Source organism: Lathamus discolor, chromosome 18, assembly GCF_037157495.1.
Source record: "Lathamus discolor isolate bLatDis1 chromosome 18, bLatDis1.hap1, whole genome shotgun sequence".
NCBI lineage: Eukaryota > Metazoa > Chordata > Aves > Psittaciformes > Psittacidae > Lathamus > Lathamus discolor.
Window position 1 is genome coordinate 1,703,724 of NC_088901.1, and position 25,508 is coordinate 1,729,231.

At 50.5% G+C, this 25,508-nt stretch overlaps 1 protein-coding gene and 1 long non-coding RNA gene across 2 annotated transcripts in view; one reads left to right on the top strand and one right to left on the bottom strand.

Moving 5' to 3' along the window:
• GRIK3 (glutamate ionotropic receptor kainate type subunit 3) overlaps window positions 1-19,121 on the bottom strand; it is a 102,029-nt gene extending 82,908 nt beyond the window's left edge. The window contains exon 1 of the mRNA XM_065697606.1: window positions 18,868-19,121. Within this exon, the coding sequence (XP_065553678.1) occupies window positions 18,868-18,982 (115 nt within the window). The 5' untranslated portion in view covers window positions 18,983-19,121. The remainder of the gene's footprint in view (window positions 1-18,867) is intronic.
• Window positions 19,122-21,608: 2,487 nt separating this feature from the next.
• Window positions 21,609-25,508, top strand: part of LOC136023434 (uncharacterized) — a 74,503-nt gene continuing 70,603 nt past the window's right edge. Inside the window, exon 1 of the long non-coding RNA XR_010616593.1 lies at window positions 21,609-21,666. This is a non-coding gene — a long non-coding RNA (uncharacterized LOC136023434). The remainder of the gene's footprint in view (window positions 21,667-25,508) is intronic.

Here is a 25,508-nt window from a genome sequence, read left to right on the forward strand (position 1 = left end):
TAGAGTGTGGAAAAAAAAAAGCCAACCCCAAAACTTTGCCTGCATCTCGAAACCTGGGAGAGCAGCAGGCTCGGAGCAGGGACACAACTGCTCTTGCCACAGCAATGCTTAGCAATTAAAGCTAAAATGATGCTGATTGGAATGGCCTCAGATAACTGCTCCCGGTGGCTCTGGGAGCTGCTCAGACTGTCTGACAATCGGTCTTATTTTGGCTTTTGGCTCCCAGCTCGGAAGAGCCCTTTCTCCATTGAGGAATTGCCCCTTGAGGGCAGGCGGGAGCTCTGGGACTGGCTGCCAGGAGGAAAATACAGCTTGGAGGAGGTCAAGGTTAAACGCTGCTCAAGAGTGAAGTCTTCAGCTGCAGACAAGTTTGGTTGGCTCCTCTTATTTGTTTTGGATTTTCCCAAAGTGCTTTAGATTGTATGTCCTTCCCCCTAAGGAACGCCATGGAACATGCCTCTCCTATCCCCGGCTGATCCTAGGGAACTGTGCACTGCATTGGCAGAGCCTGGGCTGAGGCTGCCCAGGTAACAAGGATGAAGCGCCCTGGCAGAGGCTGTGTTCCTGGGTCTCCTCAAACCCAGCTGCTCAGCCAGATGGTTCAAGGATCCTCCCCAGTACTTGGTTATACTCCCTCTTACCGCTGTTCCCATTTCTTTATCACATGGTCAATACCTCGCCCTCCCTGCCATGGGGGTGATTCAGCTTTAACGGCTTTAACCTGCCCGAGGGGAGACTGAGATGAGCTCTTAGGCAGAAGCTCTTCCCTGTGAGGGTGCTGAGGCGCTGGCACAGGGTGCCCAGAGAAGCTGTGGCTGCCCCATCCCTGGCAGTGCTCAAGGCCAGGTTGGACACAGGGGCTTGGAGCAAGCTGCTCCAGTGGAAGGGGTCCCTGCCCGTGGCAGGGGTTGGAGCTGGAGGAGCTTTAAGGTCCCTGCAACCCAAACCATCCAAGGATTATCAGCACCAGTGGAAAACTGGTCTGGTTTAGCTCCTGACCAGGAGAAGTCAGGCTGGGTGTGTAACTGTTGTCTGTGTTGACTCAAAGCATGGGAAGAGATTCCTGCTCCTGCCTGTCTGTATCTGGGAGCATCAATGACGGCAGTGCAGAAACTCCTCTATAGGCAAGGATTCCTTTTTACAAGCTGCTGAGAAATTCCTGTAACTGTTGGGTTTGGGGGGGTTCTCACTGCTTGGCAGGGGATGGAGCTGGATGAGCTGTAAGGTCCCTTCCCACCCAAACCATGCTGTATTCAAACCATTCTATGATTCCACTCAGAACCCCCCCCCCCCCAAAATATTCAGGCTCCTAAACAAAAGCAGGCCCTTTTCCAAGTGATCCTGTGCCTTGTGACTTTGATCTGCTCAGAGGAGTCAGGGGGTCTGGGATATACCTAAGGACACAGCGAGGCTCTCCTGACAGCAATGAAGACCTGAGCTGAAGCACCAAAACCGTGGTTCCTGCAGGAGTTGTGGAAGCACGGCAGAGCATGGCAGGACTGTGTGACCTTCACCCCTGCTTGTAAACCTCTTGCAAGCCCTCAAAACACCTCTCCCCTAAATCTGTGTGCTCAGGAGCCTGAATAAGAGGCCCTATTTTCTTAAAGCTCTGAACACTCAAGAGCTCTTGTGAAAAACAAAAGGAGCTGAATCCTCTCGAAGGGAAGTTCTCCCTGCTCCCAGCAAGTTGCAGCTGCTTTTCCTTCCCCCTCTTTAAGCTGGCTCTTAGTTTAAAAGGAACGTGTGGAAACGCAACTCAAATGATGGTGGCTGCACTGGGAGGATATTTCCCCATTTAAACCAGATAAAGAAAAAGGAAAGAATGGGAGATTGGTGGGGGGCTTTTCAAAGCGTGATCCCGGCGAGCTTTGGCGCACAAAGAAGACATCGTGGTCTCCGATGCTTGCAGACTAGGGAAGTCTGATTAATGAAGGTTATTGTCGGGGAGGCCTGGCTTTTATGCTCGACACTGAAAGGCACCAACCCTCAAAGTATTCAGCATTCTACAATAACAGATTGTGTGCAGTTAGCCTTAGAAAACAAATGTGCCCTCTCTTATGTAAGATTATAGAGCATCCATCACCGCCTGGCATTAAGTACCACATCACACCATGTATGTAATTAGCAATACATGAACTCAAAACGTCATTTTAAACAAGTTGGGGCAACAAAGAAACTATAAAGGGAGGTTTGTGTTTCCCTTTCACTTTGAAGTGTCTTTGCTCTCCCAGCTGAGGTCCCTGGAGAAGAGGTTTCTCCAGCCCCATGGAGCTGTGCTGCCCTTGGTGGGAGCATCACCTCCTGTGTCCGCCCGCCTGGGATGTGACTGCATCAGTCACTGCTCCCAATACTAGCACACTTCCCTGCCAAAACCTCTGCTCATTCTCTTACTAGATTTAGACTGCAAATGAAATACAACTGTCGGGCTGAAATGGGGAAAATAGGATTTTTTATGTGGAACAGCATGCACGGTGTTAATGGGCTGCTCGTAAACCATGGCTCGCCTCGAAATCCTCCGCAAAATCCACATCACAGATCCCTCTGTACTTTATCTGCCTACAAAAGGAAAGAAGGGCATCAGTTCTCTATAGGAGAAATGACACCACGGTTGTAAATCCATCTGGATTGCTCTGAGCTGCTGCACCAGGCGGCACCGGGGGCCTGGGGTACAGAGGGGTCCGGGTGCTCCCAATGGAGCTGCTGTAGGAACCTGTTTGTCCCCACTGTCTCCTCCCTTACCCCAGGGCAACTTCATTGTCCCTCAGAGGGACAGATCATGCTTCCTAGGGAATGCAGCACCACTGCTTCTCTCTTGCATCCTGCCCACCGTTTACAATACAGGAACAGTATCATCCTGAAGTATTCTGCCTGAGGCTACCCAGGGTCTTTGTCAGAGCTGGGATCTGACCTGAGGCTCCTGCAATGCCAATCTCTTACCCTGCCTTTTTGCTTGCACTGCACCCTCGTCACAGCCACGCAATTAAGAGCTATATTTAAGCACTTGAATAAACAGACTCCATCCTTGAAGCAGTCAGACCTGCCTCGCGGGGTCCCCTTCCTCCTCAGCTTTGAATCTCAGGCTGATAATTAAAAACAAACCCCCCACTTATACAAATTAGCATCGCATCAGGCTGTGGAGCCAGCACAAAGCTATTGTCACTTCCTATTTCAAACAGCCTGGAATTAAAGGGGCTTGGATTATTATTTTTATTTGAAGGGAGGCAGAGAGAAGTCACTTGGCTGGACGGGAAGCAGCTGTCTTCACATGGATGTCCTCAGGGCTCTTCCTAATGCAGCCTGGCACAGGACAGGATAATGATACAGGCATGTCACTGTTTGCCAGCTTCATGATTCCCAGCCGCAGAAGAGGCCGGGACAGAGCTGTTCAGACACCCGGCAGGGAGGCACCAGCGCAGGATTCCTAAGGGTCCCATAAACATCACACAATATCGTGGCCTTGGTGCACATCCCAAGATCGCTCCTTCGCACCGGGACTTGTGGCCAAAAGAAGCTGCAGAGCTGGTGGTGTCTCCTGCAGGGGAATGGCCCAATCCTGTTTCCCATAGTGGTGATAAAGCCGAAGCTGCTGTTAGGGGCTGCTGCTCCTGAGGAGGTATCCCTGTCCCTGGAGAGCTCTGGCACCCCAAAGAGCGAAGTATCCATGGCTCGACCTCTCTCCTGCAGCACTGAAGCCATCCCACACGGGGATGGAGCTGCTGCCAAGGTGAGCACCTTGACGGGCAGCATCCCCCCATCCTGCCTCTTCCCAGCCCCAAAGGACAGCCCTGATGAGGAATCGCAGCCCCGGCGACAGGCGCGCCTGCTCTGGGATGCATTTGGCATCGACTGATGCTCAGAATCCTTGATCGTATGGATCTGGCTGGGGAGCCAAATGATCAGGAGCTTATTATAGCCTCCTTTTAATTAAGTGTCTCAAATAGGGCTTTAATTGGGATGTAATAGCACACACTATTGTACGTTAGTTAAATACCAAGGGATTATTAAGAGTATGTTTTAAAGGCTTTACAGTCCCATATTGAGTAAACAGTTGTTAAATTTCAATAAATAACTTTTTAAATCTACATTAAATAAGCAGTTAAGCATATTTAGGGTACTCTTCTTTCCCCAGAATTACTCCAGTCAGAGTCCCTGGTTGTAATCTCAGTATTTCACTAGTTTAATAGGGTTGTGCCTCCTCGAATCTATTTGCTCTGCCTCGAAGACTCTGCCTCCGTGCTGCAATCTCGGCTATTTACATCCAATTGTCACAGCCTCGAAAACCCTCCCCACTGCCACAGCCCAGAGGGGCAGGGAGTGCTCCGTAGCCCTGTTTTCCAAGTAGAGAATTAAGGCACACAAGAGCAAAGTCGTTTGTTCAAAGCCACGCAGGGAGCCTGTAACAGATCAGAGCAGGAGCCCAGGAAAGATCAAAACCTGCTTTTCTAAATATAAGGCTTTGAAAATCTGTATGGGAAATGCGGCTCTAACGAATCACTGCACGAGGATCAAAACCGCAGTTAGTCATGGGCTGGGTCTGTCACTGACGTTGGCAATGAACATACAAATGTCCCACGATCCCCCGAATCTAATCTAATGACCGTTTCCATCCATTTGGGAATAGCAGAGAAGGGTAAAAGGCTCCAGGAGGAACAAGAGCAGATGGATGGAAAGGTTCAGTCCCTGGCAGGCAGCTCTCACCTATGCTGCTCCAGGAAGGTCTTCGGTACATCAGGAACAAGTGCAATCACCCTGGAGCCATGGCAGTGAGTAATTCAGGACTCACTTAACCTCACAGTGAATGACTGGTGTATCCCGAGGGGTAACTGGGTGAACTGGTGCTGTTCTGCAACCAGCACCCACAGCCCCCGCTGCTCAGGGCTTTCTGGAGACAGGGAAGTCCCTAAAATCTTGCCCCAGCTTCCACCCTCTCATTGGAGCTGCCCAGAGCTCCACACTCCTCCTCCTGTAAAGGAATCTGAATTGGACTGTTCCTTTCTAAAGTCACTTCCATGACTCTGCGCTGCTGAGCAGGTAACACGGATGAAGAAGCCAAGAAGCCAGGAATCTGCAACCAAATGCACTGTAAAATTAATGAGAAGCTACACAAGAACATAAATAATCCGTGCTCCCCATTAGGGGTAGTTAGCACCATTAAAGCAATGCAGAGAAAAACCTGCCCAGGCACCACCAACCCTTCTCCCTTTGGCATCCATCACTGCCACATAGATTCATCAACCGAAATCAAAGGAGGGTTAACCCTTCAACACCCAGGCTATTTAGGAATAATTATGGTTGCTATAAATCAAAAGCAATGGCTTAACTGGTTACAAAAATGTGTATATTAAAACCCAAAATGAAATAGCATGGCCACGAAGGAAAAATCATTGGCTCCCCGATGGGTTCCCAAGTAATTTGCTAGCAATAAAAATGCAAAACCACATTTTGGTGTGTAATGATCATAAATAATCCTCGGACAAGAATTCTTTCCAGGACTCACAAGTCCACTCCCTTAATGGCAAGTTTTATTACCCTGGTTTCTCTGTGTTCTCTTTCAAAATGCTGCTGTCATAACAATTTACGAATTACGGTCCTGTTGGCATGAACTTCCATAATTCATATGGAAATAGGTTTCCTGCACACACACTCGCGAAGAGGCGTGTAACCACATAGAATGACCTTAATAATGCGGACAGAAAGCACAGCTCAGCCACCTGGACCAGCACTGAGTGTAAGCGAGGACCAGGTTGGGGGAGAAGCCCCTACACAACCTCATCTGAGCAGGGTCAGGTTGTTTGGCGCAGTCACTGCCATGTGCTCGGTGCTGTCACCTCCCAGGATCTTTAGGAAACAAGGAACATCTTGAACATTTTGTTTCCAAGCACTGGCAAGCAGTGAAAATCCCAACCAGCTGCTGAGGGAGCCTGCGAATGCAGCTCTGCCTTAAAATAGGAGCGAGTACAGCTTGTTCAGGATTGAAAGAGTATTCATTCCTTCCCTCCTTTTTGAGGCCAAAGGATGAAGAGTGGAGCTCAGCATCCGAAATGAAGGTAGAAGGGAGGGAGCTGCAATGCAGGAGGGCTGAGGGTGTTATTTAGGCAAGCGTAAGTGGCAGGTCACATCCGTCAAGTTAAACCCTGCACAAGGACCATGGGGTTTTCTTGTGGCTGAGTTGTTGCTTCGCTCCAAGTGTATGAGGGAGGATTCCAGAGTAAGAGAGGGAGGAGGAAAGCGAGTGAAAGTTAATTAGGACAGAATTGCCTCCAAAACCCCGACAACTAAATATGGATTTGTCATGTAAAGATGAGGATATGCAAATCAGGCCGGGTTCACAGATTAGTATGCTGTTGTTTTCCCTCTAATTGAAGAAAATGGATCCAGCAGCTGAATTGCCACACTTAACATCTAAAGTTCCCCGGCAGACAGGAAGACACTTCACGTTTGTCCTCAAACAACCACCGCTGGATTCACGTATCAGAAAATCAAGTGAATGTGGATAGAACTCTCTCTTCTCCGATCAGTTTATAAATGGCAAGCACATGTACAAAGTTAGTCTTGTCTATTGTGATTGAAGTTGGCTACTAGGAGCAAAGGACTGCTTATATTTGACACTTATTTATAGCTTTAACCTTAAATGAGGTTGATAATCTGGGCAGACACAAGCTCTACGTGGTAAATAGTGCTCCTGCCTTCATCTAAGATCTTGCAACACACTCTCTGGGTAACCTTTTCCCTGTGGTGTAGGGGAATAGGAAGAGAAACTAAAGAGCCTATTTCCATTCAGGTGTTATGAGCCAAGCGCAGGCATCATCCTGAAGGTAAACGTCCAAGGGCTCATTCTGAATTTCTTCTAAGTAAAGACGACAAAACCTGATTTTGGAGAAATAAAAATTGGTAGGAATAAAAGTGCATAAAATGAGGAAGAAAATGGTTTTCTTTCCCTATAAAGGGAGAACAGATCTTTAAGATTTTATAGACCAGAAACTTAAACCAAGATCTTCCTTTTTACAGGTCCCTGCTTCAGTTTTAAAGGGTAATAGCATTACTGCAAAAGAAATGGAGCTGCAGGAGGTGCAGCACTGCAGTGAGCTCCAGGGAGGCTACTGATGCTCGGAACGGGTGTCCAGAAGGAAGGGACAAGGGTCTGGAGGATTTTCTTGTGCCTTTTCCTCTCCCAACCTCTCATCCCAGCACTGTTCTGCCAAAAAGGTTTTAAACCTGTGTGTTTAAAGGCTTTAAAAGCTGCCATTCCTGGGGTTGGGACACAAGGATGGGACATCAGCCTGCTTCCGCACCTTGGGAACTCCACCGGGCTCTGCCGCATGTCCAGATCTCCACCTCCAGTTACCTTTCCAGCCTCTGATGAGCTGGTTCAGACCAGAAAGATCCTGTCTCTGTGACAGTTAAAACTGGAAGTAATAAAGGGGAAATCTTTCCCTGCATCAGAACGTTCCGGCCGTGTGGAGATAGCGCAACAATCAGCGCTTCGCCACCCTCAGCCCACAAACCAAACTGCATTTGGAATGAAGCACATGGAAACAGTGACCTGTGTATGAAACTCATCTTGGCCTCAGGAAGAGGTCTCCCATTTGTCCGTTTTGTCTCCAGTTCTGCTGCTACTTAACCAATACTGAACTCTGAATATTCAATCTGAGCAGATTCATTGCTTGATTCAGAAAACAGCAACAGCCAGAGGCTGGGAAGTTTTTCTCTTCATTTGGACAGTGTTTTCCCAGACCTGGTCCTGAGGCAGTTTTCTGCCCAGCTCAAACTGAGCCCACTCAGGAGGCAAACACCCAGACCTTGGGGAGGCTGAAGCCAGGCTCTTCTTCCTCACCTGTATCTATGCAGATCATCTCTCCATCTTCCTCATCTATCGATAAGCTTTGACTCCTCTTCCTCCCATGGTTAATATTCTAGATCAACTCTTTCCTAACTCACAACCAAGGAGGACAACCAAGTCCCTTTGCTCAAGTCATAGTATCCCAGACTGGTTTAGGTTGGAAGAAACCTTAAAGCTCATCCAGTTCCGACCCCCTGCCGCTGGCAGGGACACCTTCCACTAGACTAGGTTGCTCCAAGCCCCATCCAACCTGGCCTTGGGCACTTCCATCATCCTTCTCCAGGGATGAAACCACCTCCACTGGGCATGGGCAGTGCACCAGGGCACAGATCCCAGGTTAAGATTAACAACAATTTAAGCAGCCTATAACACAAAGCAGAGCCAGAGACCAGGACAAAAGTGTCCTGAGGCATGATTTGCAGTGACTGTCTTTTTCCTCTCGTAAATAGGAGACACTGTGGGATGATTATCCACCCAGATTTATCTCTGCAGCTCCGTGTGTATCCTTCTGTGCTTAGAAATGTCTCGCTGCCCTTTGCATTATTGCATTGCCCTTTACATTCATACCACATAAACCTCTCAAGTACCGTAAAACTTACAAGGTGTAATATAATGTCGTGGGTTTCTTTTACACACCATAAACAAAAGTCACCAAAAAAGAGCACAGAAAGGGAGACGTTATTTGGCCTGTCAATGACACAGGAGGAAAAAATATACACAAGTACCCATACGTACACTCGTAGACACCTAAAATCCCAAACTGGATTGATTATCTGGCATTGATAGATCACTTTAATGTATTACATAGATAAGGAAATTGATTATTCAGTAAATCACTGTCTGCACTAAGAATCCAGGGTTAAAAAAGAAAGAGAAAATATTATCAATCTATCTCATACAGGCAAAGAAAAAGCTTCTACCTTTAAGGTTAATCACGATGCGCCTTTTGCTGCACATCCAGTGAAAGAACGAGCTCTCGGAGTTCTGCAGTGCTAAATGGATGGGTTTCCTTCCCAAAGCTTGTTAGGAATGACCCTTCCTTGTGAGGCTGCTCCGGGTGTTCCTGTGGAGGTGGCGAGCACCCGGAGCTGCCACCCAGGGATCCGCAACTGATAACCAGAGGGGATGGAACACCCCAATGGTGATCCAGCACAGCAGGGGAGAGCTGCAGGGAGGCGGGTTGCCAGCATGGAGGATGCAGTGTGACTGCAGCCTGCACTGCATAGGGCTCAGGACCGGGGAGCATCACTGTCAGCTTACAGAGGGGAGAAGCCCTGTGCTGAGAGCAGAGGGAACTTTCCAAGAATAGGAGTAAAGAGAACAAAGGAAAATCCAAATGAAAAATGGAGTATCTGGGATTTGGAGAAAACATCCACCTCTGTGTCCCCCATGGGATTTGCCCAGCAGGTTTTCTGGTTTGTCTCATGGTTCTTGCTCAGTAGTGAGTTTACTTCTGCTTCCAAAGGAAAGAAACAGGACCAAGTAAGTCAGAGGCTTTTAAAAAACTCGGGCAAAGCATGCCATTGAAAGGCCTTATAGCAGTATTAGTAAGAACAGCAGAAGCTAAGCTAAGAGACATGCCTTAGCAAGGAAATACCTAACGCATGGATGCTTCCTCTAGGGAAAAGCGTTTGAAGCTGCCTGTGATAAACTCCCTGTAACAGGAATCTGGAGGAAAGAATACAGATATTCCTACAAGTTATGACAATGATACTGCCAGGCTGAGTCAGTTCTACAAATCGCCAGGTCACATTCTGGTGCCATGATGTTCCCATTGTGAGTCTCAATGCAGAAAACAACTGCTCCAAGTCATGTACTGGCAGTGATTGAAAACCGCTGCAAGTTGTTTGCTCAGTGTCCTACACTGGCCTACACTGTCCCAGAGAGTTAATACTGAGAGTTAAGGAATTCTCTGGAAATTCCCATTTCTTGGGAAAAGCCCAACAAGTAGAAGGCAAGGATGGCAATGAGAGAGTAGGTGATACTGTGCTCTTTAAGGATGGTTTGTCTTTCCTTCTCCATGACAGTGGATCCAGACCCAAACAGCAGCAGCCCTGTGATGCTGCCAGAACTATTTGCGTGTATATAAAAATGCAAATCGTTATAGAAACCCTTAGGAGATGGTCTTGATCTGCTCTAATTTTTGCTAGGAAATATATACTGGCCACCTTTGTGCAGAATATGAGAGATTAATAATTCATCTTCAGTGAGGCGTGAATCAGAGAGGCAGACTGAGCAGCACCTGTTTGCTTTAAATAAAACCTGTATTTATATTATGCGGCAGTGAAAACAGGCATCTTTCCTTTCAAACTCCATAGCAATAGACACACACATCGTTCTTCACCATGACTTAAAGGCCAGCTTCCCAGCAGAGCAAGTCCCTTTTGGCAGCCCCGTTTTAGCAGCATCCTACCCAGAGCTGCTGGTGTGATGCGGTGCGGTGCAGTGCGTGCAGCTCCCCTGGGTCTGTCCTTATAGGAAAATCCCTTCTTGGGTCCTCTTGCTATAACCATTTGCTCCATTCAGGACAAAATCCTCCCTGTTTCTAGCATGCAACCTCTGCTGCAGGCAGGGAACAATTCCTGCTGCCCATGTGCCCAGGCAGGCGCCGTGTCTCGCCGGGGGTGGGATTTCAAACTCCTGCTGTGGCTTCCTTCTGAGTGCTTTGAATTCCCTGCACAAGTAACCAACAAGTCTAACACTTCGGTCCCAATAGACAGCCGCAACTCAGCTAAATTTGTAGGTGACACCAGATTTTATTTACTGTATCATCCTGGGAGATAAGGAAGAGATGACAGCCATCTATTCATTAAAGTAGAGGAAAGCCGCCCACCGCTCACACTGGTTCTCACCATAGACTTCCACAGCTTTAATCAGATTTGGATTGTGCAGACCCAGCTCTGTTATTTTAAGAACGGCTTATGTTCCTATTCACCTGGGTACTGGTGAGTTCAAAGAGCTGCCCTGCTCACCTCTAAGCCCCTAATTGGAGCAAAGCACATGTTGTAGCAATCAAATGTCATTACTGCCTAATGAGCATCCAGTGGGCTATGTAAGAGCAGTCGATGGCTTCTTCCCATTCCTTACTGGCTATAGGAACCACTGTTGTAAGCCCAGCTGCTGCAGTGGCACTAATGAAAGCACCTGAAGCCCCTGTTTGCAGATGTCAAGGATGGAAGGCTAATTAAAATCAATCAGGCTCAAAAGCCTTTGTAATGGGCTCAGTGCCGCTACCTGGGAATCCAGATGCCCCTCAGTGGGGATCCCCAAGGGATGAACAACCTGCAAGGCCTGAATTCAAGAGTTCTTCAGAACAGTTCTGTAACTGTGAGTGTTTTATTCCTTTGATACCGGATGGTTTATTTGTCTGCTTAATACCTTTCCTGACTCACAGACTAATCCAAGGGGCAAATACTCCTTAGCTTGCTTTACTCTTTAGGCTTAGTGTGACTTGAGCAAAAGGCCAGGCTGTACTTCAAAGAAGAAAATGCAACCCAGGGGCTTTCTCTGTAGGGGAGGGAATCTTTAGGGTGTCAGGTCCCAGCAGGGCTGAAACCTGGAGGAGCCCCTTCCCACTGCCTGCACTGTGGGCTTGCCTGGGCAGGCTGGCTCCATCGCTTCCTGCTGTGCGATACCCAAGTGAACCATCTCATACCAAAGTCATGCTCTTGGCCAGGCAGCTGTTAAAATGTGTTGTGGCATCTTTTGAGCTGCCTGGGAGAGCCTTTGCCTTCAAATCCAAAGCCCCCAGACAAGAGCAAATGGGATTGAAAACCAGAGCCCCTTTCCCAAATTCTCCTGTGCCCAGATCTTTAGTTTATGACCTTTGTGCAGCACCGTGCTTCACTAGAGTGACTTAAGAGAGCAATTCCTGTGGAGTCTCTGTTCCTGATGCCAGACCGCACAGTTTTCCCCTTTAGGGGATCTTAATCAAGAAGCCAGACATCTTGTATTTCCCTTTTCCTCCTCTTTTGCTTTTGCTCTATTAGCATCATGGCAGATTTATTCCACTACTCCCACAGCATCCTCTTCATCTCTTTATTTAAACTCTGTGATCACCAAGGGAACCCTCTTTCCCAGTGCTGGTGCCTCATACCTGAGGCTACACAGCACATTCCTCTACCCTGCTCCTCTTGTCCAGCTTTCCCACATCTCTGCCTTCCTTCTTTCCTGCATCCCCAGTGAGAAGGGCTTGTGTTGTTGGAGTATTTACCAGCAGTGCACAGTGACTGAAAACAGCCTCATATAGTGAAATAATTGGTGGGGTTTCGACATCAGACAGCATGGAGAAAAAAATCTCCTGGGCGATTTAAAGCACAAGGCCTGGTGCTGCTGAGCACACAGGTAACAGCATGGTGAGGGTCTCATAGGGCAAACTGGGATGCGAAGCTGTAATGTCAGAGGAAGGTGTAGCGTGGCAGGAGGTGAGAGCACAAGGGGTTAACAGCCACAAAGAAAAGCTGATGCTGGGCAAAGAGAAGGCAGTGAACTGAGCCTTCCACCTGCTTGAAGAGCTCTTGCTTTTGGTAAGGACCTGCATCTATTTTGGGCTTTATTATTTGTGATAAATACCAGCACATTATGCCTGGGTTTACTGTCCATGAGCAGCAGTAATACACGAAGCCCCATCACATCTGCATCCCATCAGCCCAAACTGAGACAATTGCTGCCTGACAAAACAAGTTGCGTCTCTGAGGGATACAGCACTCCTCATTTCACATCATCCCCTTTGGCAGCATCGCCACAGCACAGTTTTTATCCTCACGTTCAGCCCTCAGCTCCTTTCCAATATTTGCCTCCTCTCGCCCATTGAGGTCTGGTGCTTTCAACTCATTATCTGCATTACCCAGGGACTTCGCCAGCCTCTCTTCTAAGTATGCAAAGGCAAAAGAAGAAGTCTAGACAGCATCACATCAAAACTCTAGCCAAAATGTGGGAAGGGAGATTGCACAGCGTAACTGGTGGAGAAACACAGTACATTGGATTAGGAGGCTTAATGCTTGCTACAGACACACTGTGCAGTGTCGGGTTTGATTTGATATTGTGCCTCAATGAGAGGCTCCAGCATCGTAGCTGTTCTGGCAGCTTGGATGCTTAGAAATTAGGGATGATTGCTAATAGGAGAAAGCAGCGTTCAGGACTGGAGGGAGGAAGGTGGCGGGGAAGAGCCGGGCATGGCGAGGCGCAGTGCCCTCTGCTGATGCTCTGCAGCTGCGGGCATCACACCGGCAGCAGGAGGGAGGGGGGGAAACCTGTGTTTCATGCAGGATTGCTAAGTTAGTGATGCTGTTGACCTGTACCAAAGGAGCATTTCGTTTACCAGGACAGGAGAGGCTCGGCTTTGCTGGAGATTGAATCGCTTTTAGCGTTGTTCTGTGCCTGACAGAGTTGTGAAGGCTTTACAGAAACCTGCTCATGATACCAACCTCTGTTCACTTTCATCCATAAAACCATACAGAGATGGGGGAATTAAGTTTGAGGTGAGGGCAGTGCTGATTTGCAGCTGGTGGTGATGGAGCCAGGAGGGCCGATGCAGCACGAGCAGTGCCCGGTGCAGGGCAGCATGACTACGTCCATACACACACAGAGGCCACGCTGGCTCCTTTCCCACTCAAATTCAGCATCCTTCTACCACATCCCAGCCCTGTCCCTGTGCTGGTGCAGCCCAGCACTAAGCAGGTCTGTTTATTTTGGCTGGACTCCTGCCCTATGATGAATGAGGGTCTATTTTTTTCTCTGGTTTGTGGTTTGATCTGAGTTTCCTGTATGAAGTTCCCAAGAGGATGCCAAGATCAAATAATTAGACTATTCTGTGATAAAGAGTTAACATTGTTATTCAAATGTATTCAGAATTAATTTACCACCAAACAATTTACACTGCCGCCCTTCTATCCCGCTGAAATTACTGGAATACGTTATCTGGCACACAGAGCATCTCCTGACCTGAAATAACTTTATCAGCCATTAAATGCTGGAGCAAAGGGTGCATGGAATACAAACAGAAATGCAGGAGAAGCCACAAAGGCAATAGAATGATTTAAAGGCAGGAAAACCCAAACCAAATGAGAAAACAGGGCTTTACTTCCAGTGGTGAGCGTGCAGAAAGCAGAATCCTGAAGCTACCAATCAGTGGACTTGAGTCCAGGAGATTTGGGGACTGGATCCGTACTCAGGCACCCATGGGAGATGCTGGTGGATTCACACCCACAGCACACAGGCTCCATGTGAGCCTGCTCCTGATGCTCAGCAGGGTGCCCAAGGGAACCCAGCTCTGCTTTCTATGTGCTTACACCCAAACCGGGGAGCACGCAGCCGGCAGTTGGGATTCCCTCAGGGAATATTCCTGGAGCCTGTGGGACGCTCTCGGGGCCCTCGGGCTGCTCCTCTGCAGTGGTTTGCTTCAGGGATGGAAAATGTCTCAATCTCCCTTCAGCTTCTGCCTGCTCCTACCCCTTCAGGTCCCATCGCCTATTGGCCACAGAGAGGAATTCCTCATTGCTTTGCCCTGGGTGACAGCCAGGCCCCAGGCTCTGCCACTGCACCCGTACACCCAGCAGTGTCCCTGTGGTCCAACACATTACCATGAGGAAACAGGGCAAAAAAGGCGAATCTTGGCCAGTTTTCTGGGTGAGAAACCCTGCATCCACCGAGCAGCTCTGGCCCCCTCAGACTCCATCCAACGACGGACCCTGGCTGCAGAACCAGGCTCGGCCATCCTGCCACCCCTTCCCAACTAACAGCGGCCAAACGGGGCATCGAGCATCAGCCCCTGGAGCTGCTTTCCTGAGGCTCTGTCTCCTGCATCCATGCACCCGGAGCCCTGCAGCTCCCAGCCCTGTGGGCACTGCTGTCTTGCTCAGCCTCAGCAAACCTGCTTTTCCCTTTGTATTGTTACAAAGAAAACTTCATTTGTAAAGTGGGGGAAGGTGGTTTCAAACCCCAGTTCCAGGCAGACATAGGAAGATCCAGGAAAACCAACCACACAGAGGAGGAGAATTATTAGAATTTGTTTTCTATATATTTATATACAATAATCAATGCTATTTTTGACTACACAGACTCCAGTTTGTCTGTTCTGTGTTACTTGCAAATCATACAATCGATGCCCTAACCCCTTCTCTACACAAACACAGCTCAGAAAGAGACTACAAGCAATAAAACCCCATAAATTCCTCCACGGAGGACTGTTTGTTTAAAAGCTTAACTGGAGCCTCACCCTGCTCCCAGTGACTTCAGTGATAGGAGAATGGGGCCTCCAACATGCTGGAGGTGTAATTATTGCCACGAATCTCAGCGGGAATGTAACCTTAGCTAAAAGAAGGCAGAACAAAAGCAAAGGACCCAGAGGTGAAGGTGAGTCCTTTGAAAATGCAGACAGCAGAATGAAACCCCTCCCGGGCTCAGCACGCTCCTCCTGCAGGGGAAGGACAGGAGGGGGACAAACAGGGTTTGGGGGTGACCCAAGTGCTGGGGACCCTGCCTGTCACCAGAGGGGTGGCCGAGGCAATGGCAGGCACCGCTCCTGCTGCTCCCCTCGCCGAGTGGCCATGGGGAGCATCGTCAGCGGGGCCGTGAGGTTTCGGTGTCACCTCCTCAGCAGCACTGGAGCACAAACCCACCCGCTAATCACCAAATGCAAGCGCTGCAATGAGATTGACGGCTCCCGCGGGCTGGGCTGGGCTTTACAATTACTTATTAATCTCAAACTGTTGGCATCCGTCTGAGCTGCACAGGCTAACGCATCATCCATCAAAATAATCACTCTGAGGAATCTTGGGTGATGCTCCAGCAGAGCGCGGTGCTTGGAATCGGGCTGCCCTGGAATGCCGGTCCTGCGGGCTCCACTGGTTCCAGTCATCCCGCAATGCTTTGGTAGGGTTGGTGCCATCAGGCTCAACAAAATGGCATCAAGCTCTCATCTGTCACTTTGAAGGGATGCTACTACTGCTTTTTAATCTAAGAGCAAGGTTAGAGGAATAGGCTTGGTAGCTTGATCACCTGCACTCACTGCTCTTACTATACGAGGGGCATGATATTGCAACTGCTCTGCAGCTGCTCGGTGCAGCACTTAATAACAGGTACAACCTCGCTGATCTCTGCAGTGAGGGCTGGCAGGCTCACAACCCGCCTCACTCACAGCGGTGTAAGCATGGAGCAACTCTACTCACACCGCTCCAGCGGTCTGTCTTTCTGCCAGGGTAACTCAGAGCTGAACTGAGCATTGGGGTGTGCTGCAGATCTGAACGGCGTTTTCTGGTACAGCTATTGAAGAGACTGCGTAAGAATTGACCATAGAATAAGCTTCAGATACAAACTCCTGCTTCCTAAAAAATCCATCAATGAGGCGCAGATTTTCCCTATAGGTTTACATGTATAGATTGTGTTTAGATGCGTGGATTAACTATTTATAATTTACTGTGAGAGAAAGAGCGCTTTGAGCTTTTCCTTCCCTTTCTCAGGTACCTCTCCCTGTATTTATTTCAATACAGGAAAACGAGAGAGCTTTGATAAGTCCACCTGTTTTCTCTGTGGTTTGATTTTTCAGTTCTAAACCAATACTTACTCAAGCGTTCTCTACTTCTTGGCATAACCTAATGTTAAAAGAATGACTTGAAAGCCGGGGCAGCTTTGCACAAATTAAAGCAGAGGGGGAAAAGCTGCAATTTTCCAGTGGGCTGAAAAAGAGGTCAGAATCGTGCCGGTTTTAAGTGAGAGCGAAGGTAAACACGGATCTCCCTGCAGCCCCTTCAAAGCCTTTCGCTGATCTTTAAGTTTCTTGGTTTACTGATGAAGGAAAAGGCTAAAAGCGGGGCTGAATGCTGGGGCAGTTCCCGGGATTTCAACAGCACGAAGCCGAAGCCGTTCCTGCATTACGGCGGCGCTGGCAGAGGCGGTGCACAGCGGAGCTCCAGCGGCGCCAGCCCTGCCTCTGCCCCTGCCTGTGTGCACCAGCCCCTGCCCTGCTCCTGCGGTGGCTCTGAGCTGAGCCGGGGAGCGCTGGGTGAAGGCAGCAGAGCTGCAGCAAAGCCAAGGGGCTCGGAAGGGCTGGCGGCTGTTCCGGCACTCAAAGCTGCTCTCTTTGTGCAATTGCTTTAAGCCGTGTCTAGAAAACCCGTTTTCTGGACAACTGAGGCACCTGGACTTGAGGCTAACCATCTCCATAGAGCCACAGGGATACTCCTGGGCCTCAGCATCTCCCGTTGCCACACTGGTACCCACCGGGATCTCAGCACCCACCCGCACTAGCGGCTTCAGCCCGTTCCCCTGCCAGCATTCAGCTTGTACAGCAGCAGCCCTTCGCACGCCTCCTCCGGAGCATCAGCCTGGCAGCACGCCGGTTCTGGCCACCAGAATCAGGCCTGCTGCTGCCAAGCTGAAAGCGGTACAAGCTGCAAGCCCAGCACCCCAGCTGTGACCGAGCACCCTGGTCTCAACGGGGATCTGTGCCCTGGGACCCATTGGGAAGAGAAACGCTGTGGGGGTCTCTATGGGGGCAAGGCTGGTGATGATAGACTGGGGGGCTCTGCCGCAGCACAATTGGATGCCTTCTCTCTGCTCTTGCGCTGGCACTGGCAGAGCCTGGTGTGCCAGCAACGGGAGCTTTCCTGGGGGTGGGTTTCTGTCACAGAAACCATTTCCAGCTGTTCCAGGCTGCGGCTGAGCTGACCAAGCAGCCTATCTCTCATAAAAGTTGAGCAGCACCAGGGTCCAGGCCCCAGGGCCAGGTCCATCAACCTTTCCCACCAGCGTTCCTGGCACTGCGACATGCACAGGACCACAGCTGCCTGGAGCATCTCATTCGCACCAGTCCAGGTGTTCACCCCACAGGAATCAAGCCCTTATCCATGAGACTTTCTGGGCCATGCAGTCACTCAAAACCATTCTGGAGGTGACAGTGTTTCACTTCAGAAAGCGGCTGTCCCCCAGGACTAGCATTTGGCTGTTACTGGTTTTCACATTGCTGCTGTGCAGTTGCACTGGGATAAATAAGACCCATTTTTTACACTTTAAAGTATTCACAAATCTGTTCAGTTTGCACTAGTTTCTCTGGGTTAGAATTTGGTCCCTAAAAAACCAGCTAACCCTATCCTTATCATTTTCCCTGGGCAGACAGCAAAGCCCTGGGAATGTGTACCAATGGCAGAGGACATGGGATGTAACAGAAAATCAGTGCCGGTCTTTACATGACACGCTGAAAACAAGAATCTCGTTTAATTAGGAAAAAGGCCGATCGAGGGCTCCTTCCCGAGCTGTTCTCTGTGCAATTACTTTATGTAACATTATTAAAGATTAATTTTCCCCAGAACCTCAGCAGTCTAATGCAACACGCCTGGCCCTCAGCAGCCGCTGCGGCACAGGCAGCCCGCCTCCATCCTCCGGGTCCCCCATGCTATCAGCTCCCTGTGCTGGGCACATCTGGCCCTGGGTCAGAACACCTCTGCACTGCATCCCTATTGCAGCAGGCACAACACCTCTCCTTGCAGTGGCACAGCACCCCTCCTTGCGCTGGCATAGCACCTCTCCTTGCACAGGGCACCGCAGCCTTCCTCCTCGGGCTCAACATTCCCCCACTCTGGGGCTCAGCATCCCCCTGCTCCAGGGACTCAGTACCTCCCTTCTCCAGAGCTCAGCATTCGCCCGATCTGGAGCGCAGCATCTCCCGTCTCCAGGGCTAAGCATTCCCCCACTCCAGGGGCTCAACATCCCCTTTCTCCAGGGCTCAGCATCCTCCTGCTCCAAGGACTAAGAATCTCCCCGCTCTGGGGGCTCAGCACACACCCTCTCCGGGGAAAGCATCCCCCTTCTCCAGGCGCACAGCATCCCCCTCTCCCGGTTCATCATCCCCTCCCTCTTCGCACGGTGCCCAGCGCCCCGGTCACTCTGTGCCAGGGCGGATGCTTGCACTGGGCGCCTGCCCCTCCGTGCCGGGACGCGGCCCCTCGCCGCTCAGCGCCCGCGGGCAGCGCATCCCCCGCCCCGTCCCTGAGCCCCGAACTTCGCCCCGACGCGGGGAGAGGCGGCCTTACCTATCCGGATGACATGCGGCATCCCGTGCGAGCCCTGGCCACAGAGGCCGCCGACCAGGAGCGCTGCCCAGTATTCCCAGAGCACGCCGCGGAGAACCGGCCAGAGATGGGGCATCGTTGGGGAGGGCGCGGGCCGGCGCGGCCCTACGGCCCCAGGGGCAGCGGGGGAGCGGGCGGCTGCTGCCCGGGGCTCAGGCGGAGCGACCGGTCGGCGCCGAGCCCGGACCGCTCATGGCACATCTTAGTGCGGCCGCGACGGCCCGTCCCGCGGCAGCCGCTCCGAGCCGAGCCGAGCCTCTCCGTTCCGTGCCGTTCCGTTCCCTTCCACTCCGTGCCGAGCCGAGCCGAGCCGTGCCGGTGCCGGTGCCGGTCGGGCGGCACCTGCGGAGCCGGGGCTGCCGGTGCGCCCGAGGAGCGGCTCTGTCCCCTCCTACCACTGATGCGCGCGGCTCTCGCAAAGCCCCGGAGTGGAGCGTGCACACACACACCCTGACACACACCGACACGCACCGACACGCACCGACACGCACCCCGGCACCGACGCGCCGGTGCCCGCCCGCTCCCCCGGGGAGAGGGCAGGAGGCAGCCGGGGCCCGCGGGGCGGGGGGACACCGGGGGAGCGGCAGCTCCGGGGTCCCCGGGTCCCTCTGCCCCCTGTCCCGCAGATCCCTGGGTGTCCGGTGTCCCCTATGGCCCCGGTGGTTGGCGCCGGGCGAGGCGGGGCGGCATCGCTCGGGCAGGGCCCGGCTATTCCGGGTAGCGGGGCCGCTGGAGCAGCGAGCGGGCGGCCAGGCTGGGCTCGGCAGCCGGGAGTTTAATGACCTCGGTGACAGAGACAAAGGGCCGCGCAAGCGGCAGATAAGTTGGCTGCTTTGTCAACTCGCTGGGCTAGGCTGGGGCGAATTCGTTTTTCCTCATTTAAATAATTTGACCTATTCCATCATTTCCAGTCTCCCCCATTTGCGAGCTGTCTGCTGAGCACATCGCCTGCAACATCTGAGGAGCACATCTTTAATTGTCTCACACGCATACTATTACTCCATAGCTGTTCATCTTTCCAGTTCTGCCTGTCCATGGCTTTCCCAGCAGTGAGGGGCAGCGTGGGCAGCGCTGGGCGGTGACAGAAGCCAGTGGCCTCCTGTGTGACCCATCCCAGCCCCGTTAGCCTGAGTGTATGAACAGGAGGAGGGGACGTGCAAATCATTCTCCATCTAAAACTCAAACAAGAAGGAAGATTGAGATGAGCTCTTAGGCAGAAGCTCTTCCCTGTGAGGGTGCTGAGGCGCTGGCACAGGGTGCCCAGAGAAGCTGTGGCTGCCCCATCCCTGGCAGTGCTCAAGGCCAGGTTGGACACAGGGGCTTGGAGCAAGCTGCTCCAGTGGCAGGGGTCCCTGCCTGTGACAGGGGGTGGGACTGATGAGCTTTAAGGTCCCTTCCAACTGAAACCAGGCTGGGATCCTATGATTCTATAAAAAGTTCCTGAGTGCTTCATCTGGGGTAATGGGGAGGTGCCCCTGAACATGACCTGGGCTCATGGCAGAGGAGGTTTTTTCTTCCTCCTAAGAGTCAAGACAAAGAGGCAAAGGCATTACTCAGCATCTTCAAAGTCTGGTCTCTGAGGAGATCTTTGTTTCTGTTTATTGCGGACAGGCTGAGGCTCCAGCAGCAAATCTTACCAGTGTCAAAGACAGTTACAGAAAAAGGTGTCTCATGTGAAGGGGTGTTTTCACCCCTCTGACATCAGAAAGGTTGAGATTTAGCAAAAGTCCATAGGAGAAGTGTTCATTGTAACTGCTTAAATGAAGGCCAGCTGGTTCTGTGAACTTCTCATAGAATTAAATGTCCCAACCTGATGGCTCTTTGCACCTGATGATAAAAAAGGAAGGCCCACAAAGCTCATGGAGGGGAGGGAGGTATTTTGTTTGTGACTGTTTTTTACCCCTTGCAGACTTGAACATATAAAGGAGAGGCTTCATTTTCAGTTACTGGGGACAAGAGGTTCAGGTTTGTGGGCTGTTTAAATTAAGATGTAGCTAGGGTGATATATTCTGTTGGTTCATTAGTGTCAAGATGCTGCCTCTTGACTTTTTACTGGCACCAGGCACTAATAAGGCTCTAACCTTGGCTTCAGCCTCTGGATCCCACCGCAGTACCGGCACACGTAGCTTATTTCTTATTTGATTAGTATCTGATGGGTGTATGGAGGTCAGGAATGGGCCCTGTTGCGTATGTAGGTCAGAGAAGGCAGCCTGTGCAGCTGAGGAAGGCAGCAAAGGAGTAATCAGCTATCAGCAGTGAGGCAGCAAAGTGAGCCACACACACCGGGACTCCGGGCAGAGCTGTGCTCTGTGGCTGCACATCTCCTTGCTCAGGCTCTGCATGGCTTTTCCTTCCCAAAGCAACCGGAGCACCTGAAGCCCATCATATCTGTTTGCCTTCCTCATGCTCCTGAACTCCCATGCTGTCCTCCAGTCCCATCCCTCACACGTGGCTCAGGGGTGCTCCCCTCTCCTGCAGCATCCTTCCACTGTCTAAGGGGATCCTGATCCTTAAAAAAAGAGGCTCTTTTTTTCAAGCTACTCTCAGGTGTTGCCCTGTGGTTACCTTAGGTTATTTTCCTCCCCCAGAGCAATGACCTTTATCCATTAGGACAAGCTCTGCATCAGCTGTGGCCCATCAGGGCTATTAGCGCATCATTATAGCAAGGACAAAATGTGCCAGGGAAACAACCAGAGAGTAGTTGCAGGATTAGCAGAGCACCAGGCAGGACCAGAGCTCCAACCCCATCCATCTTCATGGGTAAGTGCTCTGAGTGGGATGTTGCGCTGGAATTTCTTTGGGAGGGGTGAATTTGTACTTTAAAGTTAGTGTAAGTTCGGGGTATGCTAAAGAATCTGCGTTTGTTGCTTTGCTGAAGGACAACTGCAGGTAGCAGAAAGGCTTTGGTGTTCTTCTGCCGTTCGGTACAGCGACGCTAAAAATACAAGAGGGTTGCCCAGTTCACAACTGCTATGAAATAGCTTTAATGTAGTAATTCATCATTTCACAGGATATCAATGAGCGCTGATACTCTGCTGTGTTTGGAACTCGTGGAGGTGGTGTGCCGTCCAGGAGAAGTCATTTGGCTGTTCCTGGGTTGTCCTGAGGCTGCTCGGATGTGTTGGATGTTCAGGCTGTGTTTTTTTCCAGTGGCTACATGTGGTATTTAGAGCTGTTTATTAGGCAGGGCTCTGATGATTGTGTACCTTTTATAGGGGTTTATATGCATAAAAATCTCTGTTCTCTTGCCTGCAAGTAAAGCTGTAGATTTATGGGTGTTCTAAAGGCTATGGATGTTAGGCTTTTCTTCTTGAGTATGTAAGGGAACTGCTTGCGGAAGTGGGAAAAAAAGGTTGAAGTTATTAATATCTGGGGAAAAAATGCTGATTGACGAAGGATGGTGTCAAGTGAGATTCATGCTTCAGAGCAGCAGCAGAAGTACGAACCTTGCAGAAAGAGATGCGCGTTTCTGTAGCGATGGCATTTTTCCATCCTAATGAAGAAAAAGAGGCTTCTCTTTATTTTTTTTAATGGTATCTAAACTGGTTCGTTGGAATTAGCTACATCCACATGCGCTTTGTTTAGATTTATACGCATCAGGTGTAACATAACTACAATCGAGGTGAGTTATGAGGCCCAGGGCTCACATTACCGGGATTCATGTGCTGGAGTTGTCTCCTAAAATACCAGAGATTAAATACACGGGGCTGGCGAATGCAGATTTCTGGGCCTTGAGTGCCCTCTACTGAAACAGGCCCAGCTAGCCCTTCGCTTTGACACCCAGATTGATGGCTTGCTAAACACAGCTGAGCCTCTGCTTCGCACCCGCACCATTCAGAAGGATCCCTCCTTTCTTTCCACCCCTGTCTCTCCGTGCGCTTGTTTCTTCCCCTTGCTCGTCTTTGAACACTCTGGTTTGAATTCTGACTCCTGCTGCAGCTCTGCATATGTCACAGTAGGTTTTCCTTGGTGTAAATGGCAACTACAGTAAAGATTCCTTCTGAAATGATCATACAGGAGCACTGGGGGTGGTGTTAGGCTGGGTTGGGAGAAGCTGGCTTCATCCCAAAGAGTTTGGGGCTGTTCGATGCCTTGTTACAGGGCTGGTATTAACTCCTTGCAAGCAACCAGGGTTGCTGATGTGATACCAGGGATGTGATGGTGCTCCCTATGCTCTAGGAGCTCTTGTGGAAGCAAACAGCCGGAAACCACATTTCTTCCCATGGACTCATTGCAATTTTATGTTACATTTTGCTTGTTGTGGAGGGGGAGAAAGAGGGGGAAAAACTTGCACTTCCTACTCAGCGTTTCCTCTGTAGCAGGAAAAGCGTTGTGTTCCCCATGCTTCACCTACAGCCAGAGCAGGGTCTTCTCTTGCCACGGTGATGCTCAGCCCTTGGAGGTGATGGAAGCCTCTTTGCCACATGGTTGTGCCTGTTTCTAGGTACAGGATTTGAACGTCTGGAGAGTTCCCATTTGTTAATTTTTCAGCAGTTTTCTTCTCTCCGAAGGGTTTTATGCAAGGCAGTGTGTGTTGTGGTGCTGTCCGCTCCGAAAGCTCATATGGCATCGGGGCTCGGGGGGAATGTGTTTGTTCTGCAATCTGTGTTACAGAGGATCACTCCTAGAAGAATTGTTGCTGCACTACACTGCATATATTTGTGTTGGAACATACTGTGGTGTAATAGCTGGTTTGAAATGTATCCAGTTCTCCTGAATATGTTATTGTGAAAGTCAAGCAAACGCACTGAGGGAATGTGAGCTCCTGTCAAACCCAAGAGCAGAAAAGCTCCGCAGAAGCTGTGAAAGCGAGAAGGGAGCTGGTACCAACTGCTGCGCCCATGTTCTTGTACAGGGATGTACGCAGGGCGCCAGCACAATGGGGAAACTCTGATCAGAGCCGGTGCGTGGCCCATGTGTCTGAACAGACCAAAAGGCTGCTTCGTTCCCTTGTACAACCCCCTCCTTGCAGTGAGAGGCTGGGTCCTGGCAGGTCTCTGCTGGCAAAGCTGGACATGGTGGGCCGGGGGTTTGTCCCCAGGCTGGCAGGAGATGGGAGCTGGCTCTTCCTGCCCCCAGGTGGTACTTGCTCCACTGGTTTCCTCCACCATCCCCTTTCCAGACCTGGGTGGCCAAGACAAAGGCTGTGCCAGTGTTGGGAGAGGCAGAACAGAGCTCCTTACGGAACAGTGGTGCTTAGAGAAGCTTCCCAGACTTTGCTGCCTGGAGCTGGTTTAAGTAAGGCTGATGGAGACTTTGAATGAGAAAATAAGATTTCCCCTTTTGTGCTGTAACTGATTAAAACTAATCACAGTTTGCCTTGTCTGAGGGTCCCTCCCAAATCACAGTGGGCTCAGCAGGAATGCAGCAGCAGCAGCCAACCACTGTCATATGGAATACCTGTCCTTCGGGGGTCTGGTTGCTTTTACCCATGGGGAACCAGTCCTATGTGGTACCCTCAGGTGGTGGGAGGTGGCTCAGCCACCCTGTCTGTAGCACTTGATGCTGAGGTGGCCGCATCTCTGCCAGCTCTAGCATCAAACCCTGCACAGCAGGATCCTCACTGAACATCTCTCTGGCAGGGACTCCTTTGATCAGCCACTTCTTTTGAAGTGATCTTGGTTTTGAACCTGGAGATGGGCTGGTACTTACCAGGCTGTGCACTTCCCAGCATCCGCAGAAGCAGACTCACCCAAGGCAGCAAGAATGTGGGAGAACATTAGGAGCTGCCCATCCTTTTTGGGTGGGATGCGGTGCTGTTGAGCAGGGTTGGAGCCGACTCGGTGCCCAGAGGTTGAAGCATCCCTCTGGATGTGTGGAACAGAGCCACACATGCCCCGTCCACTCACAGCTTACACAGCAGTGGGTGAACTGGTACAATTGTAGCGTGTCATGCAGGCTGAAAAGGGCAACAGGGAATAAATGGGCAAGTAAGACCAGTTAAAATTACTATCTTTATCCCACCACGTGTTCATCCCCTGGCAGGAGAAGCTGTTTTGGCCAGTCAGCCCCATCAAGTGCTCCTTTTGCAATCCAGTCTTTTGAACTAGGCTGATTTGTGTCAGACAGCCCTTGCGTGTAGTTTTCATCCCCTTTCTGCAGAGGTAGGAAATAGAGGTGCTTTTTTTACGTTAAAAAACCCCAGTATTATCTTTAGGATTGGTGGGAGAAGCCATTTGCAACTGATGGGTGTAAATTATGCCTGCTTAGTCAGACAAGAAAAATTAGAGCCTGCAGAATTAGACTCTGCTTGCAATTATCTTTAACACGGAACCAGTTTACGACAAAACTTGGTACGCTCCTTGGCTTTCAGTTACGTTCTCATGGGACCCATTTCCAACCTGTCAGCTTCTAAGTGTGGCCCATTGTATGAAACCCTTAGGAAGGGTCTCTGTGTTTTCCTCCTATCCAAGCACCAACTGGTTGAGCAGAAGGTTGGTCCCCCGCCAGCTCATGAGTGGACGGGGCACTTTGCTACCCACATGTCTAATTACCCATGCAATGATTTGGCACGAGTTGTTAATACCTTTCTCTTTTTCCTCTCTACATGCAAAGGGCAAGGAAAGAGCACGTTCTTTCAAATGCCTGTTAAAATCGGACTT